Below are 2,669 nucleotides of genomic sequence, written 5' to 3'. Positions count from 1 at the left end.
TGCTACAGTCGAGACGCCACCTGTAATGTTCTAGCCAAGTCATCAACATTCATCATCAGAGCACAACATTTGTTTTATCTCGGTAATGAGTGAGTCAAGACTTCAATGAATTAATATGAGATCCCAAAAACCTAACAGAGTTCCCGGGAGGATGTTTCCCTCTGTGTTCACCGGGCATGCGCACACTCCATTCCCTCTGGGATTTTTTTCCATTCTTGAATTTTAATAGAAATAATTTCACGAACTGTCCTGTGTAATTTCCCCTTTGGCGTCCGGGGAGCACTGGGTTGGATAATTCCACCTTGTTTGTTAAGTGACTGTAACTAACGCCAATTATTGTGTAACCTGATTTACTCACCGGGGCACCGATTGTTCTATAAAGGGGGAGTATTTTCGGATCTCAGATACACTCAAATCGGAACCGTAAAGCCGGACAGAATTCACTCATTCTCCTAAAAATGGAAATGCCAACAATTCTTCATATTAAGGAGATTTACTACCCGATTCTCGCAGCCTTTGGTTTTCCCGGTAAGTCAATTTAACCTGTTGTTTCATAACTGTTCACGATCTCACTTTTAATGATTATGTGTCAAATTCCGAGAATGTCCTAATTTCGGAGTCATTGATCCACCGGGATAAATTAGTGAATATCAGCGGGAATTCTAGCAATCCGCGGCGCCGGTGAGGCGTTGCTCTGATCGGGAGATCGTGGGCAACGGGCGATCAATGTTGCTCCCAATACGAGGGAGGACGAGGCCGATTCCTCGGCTCCGCCAACAGTGCATACATCACTAAAGAATGTGTTGCTTGGTGTCTTTGTTAACCATTTCATTTGTACCGCTGTTACCTGTGCCCTTTAAGTTGATAATTCCCCAGCCTGCAGCCGCCTCCACCAACAGAGGCCGTTGAAAGCTCATTTGAGAACTAATTGCCGCTCAGGAAATTGCTCCCCTCCCCTCGGCTGCAAAGAACCTTCGCGGTTCCACCAGCGCCCGCTCTGTTATGAGCAGTTTCCTGGGCCGATTATAAATAGAAAAAGACCAGAGTTTCGACCAAAATCGAATGTTTATTTCGCAGTTGATTTTTTTATTTGTATTCATACCTTTCCAGTAATTACTGTGAAATTATATTTAATTCTTGACGACGTCTGACTGAAGGCTGCTGGAAGGACGGCGGATTTTCACTCACTCCATATTGAGTTTCAATGATTTCTTTCCATTAAACAACATGACGTCAGCGCTCTCCTGTATAATTAAAAGAATCCGTTTGTATAAACCTAATTTGGATCACATCTAAATACTTCCCCACAATGTGCTGTGAGATTTCTCTGACTGTCCCCGTGACTTACTTCTTTCCCCTCTTTCTTACAGCGAACCTCGTGACAATCGTGATTCTCTCCAGAGGAAATTGTGGCCTTTCCAAATGTATCTCTGTCTATATGGTGACCATGGCAACAGCAGATCTATTGGTCATTATCTTCAATGTAATCGTGTATTACTTTTTCAGTTATCACTTTCCACATTCATTCCTGTCCTACACTGCCGTTTGTAAGTTCATTCTGTGCATGAATCCCGCTACCCTGGATATGTCGGTGTGGTTCACAGTCTCGTTCACATTTGACCGATTTGTATCTGTATGTTGTCAGACGTTTAAAACAAAGTATTGCACAGTGAGAACTGCGGCTGCGGTTATCACAACGATCTCTGTCCTGATCTGTTTAGAGAACATCCCCTTTTGGTTTGCATATGAACCTGACCGAATAATTAACAGTGTTCACTGGGGTTGCCGCAACAGACTCGACTTTTTTTCATCACCTGCAGGTGCAGCTTACTCGTGGTTAAAAAGTGTTTTAGTTGCATGGCTTCCTTTTGCTTTGATATTGCTCTTTAATTGTTTGACAGTCAGGTGTATTTTAGTGGCCAGTAGAGCCCGCAGGGGACTGCGGGGTCAGAGCAGTGAGAATCAGAGCGATCGAGAGATGGAGAACCGAAGGAAATCCATCATATTACTGTTCACTGTATCGGGCAGTTTTATACTATTGTGGCTGACAGCTATTGTTAGTTTTTTAACGACCAGACTGACAAACGCCATGCATTACCAAGGCGATTCTGCAGCTCCTGCCTATATCGCCACTGAAACCGGAGTTATGCTCATGTATTTGAGTTCCTGTACAAACACGTGTATTTACGCAGCTACCCAAACGAAATTCAGGGAAGAGCTGAAGCAGATGATCAAATCTCCATGGACAATTATTCTAATATTTGTTAAGAAAATGAAAAAAAAAATACCCAAAGCTCCCTTTCTGAACTAGAAATCAAATACTTCCGGGCACCTTCTTAGAATGGCCCTCTTCCAGTCAGGACGAAAATGGATTGTCCTTGTGAAAACTAACAGGTATCAGAAAACATGTCCTCCATTTTGCCCTGTGATTTATGTCGGCATCTTTCCCAGGGCGAACAGAATCGTTTCCTGCTTAAACAGCGCGCTTCCCGAGCAAGATTCAAAGAAAATATACATGATTGAGCTTCAGTAGTGGAGTAGAGCATGAGGCGTCAGCGTTAACTGTTTCACACCGCAAGTACTGGAATAAGACGCCCAGTTGAATTAATAGATAAAGTTTCCTTTAGTGTAGAAACAATGACGGATGTTACAATCGTGGTTATTTGTAA

The 2,669-nt window shown here is 43.0% G+C and overlaps 1 protein-coding gene across 1 annotated transcript; it reads left to right on the top strand.

Moving 5' to 3' along the window:
* The first annotated feature begins 458 nt into the window (after positions 1–458).
* LOC137315056 (probable G-protein coupled receptor 139) lies at positions 459–2,311 on the top strand. The gene is made up of 2 exons (XM_067980006.1): positions 459–528; positions 1,371–2,311. The coding sequence occupies exons 1-2, from the start codon at positions 459–461 to the stop codon at positions 2,309–2,311; spliced, it is 1,011 nt and encodes a 336-aa protein (XP_067836107.1).
* The last annotated feature ends 358 nt before the right edge of the window (positions 2,312–2,669 follow it).

The sequence above is a fragment of the Heptranchias perlo genome, unplaced genomic scaffold, assembly GCF_035084215.1.
Source record: "Heptranchias perlo isolate sHepPer1 unplaced genomic scaffold, sHepPer1.hap1 HAP1_SCAFFOLD_53, whole genome shotgun sequence".
NCBI classification, from domain to species: domain Eukaryota; kingdom Metazoa; phylum Chordata; class Chondrichthyes; order Hexanchiformes; family Hexanchidae; genus Heptranchias; species Heptranchias perlo.
This window is presented reverse-complemented; position numbering and strand designations above follow the sequence as displayed.

Coding starts and splice junctions, on each gene's coding strand:
- LOC137315056 (XM_067980006.1), top strand. CDS start 459: ATGGAAATGCCAACAATTCTTCATATTAAGGAGATTTACTACCCGATT. Junction 529..1,370: donor CGCAGCCTTTGGTTTTCCCG/GTAAGTCAATTT, acceptor TCTTTCTTACAG/CGAACCTCGTGACAATCGTG.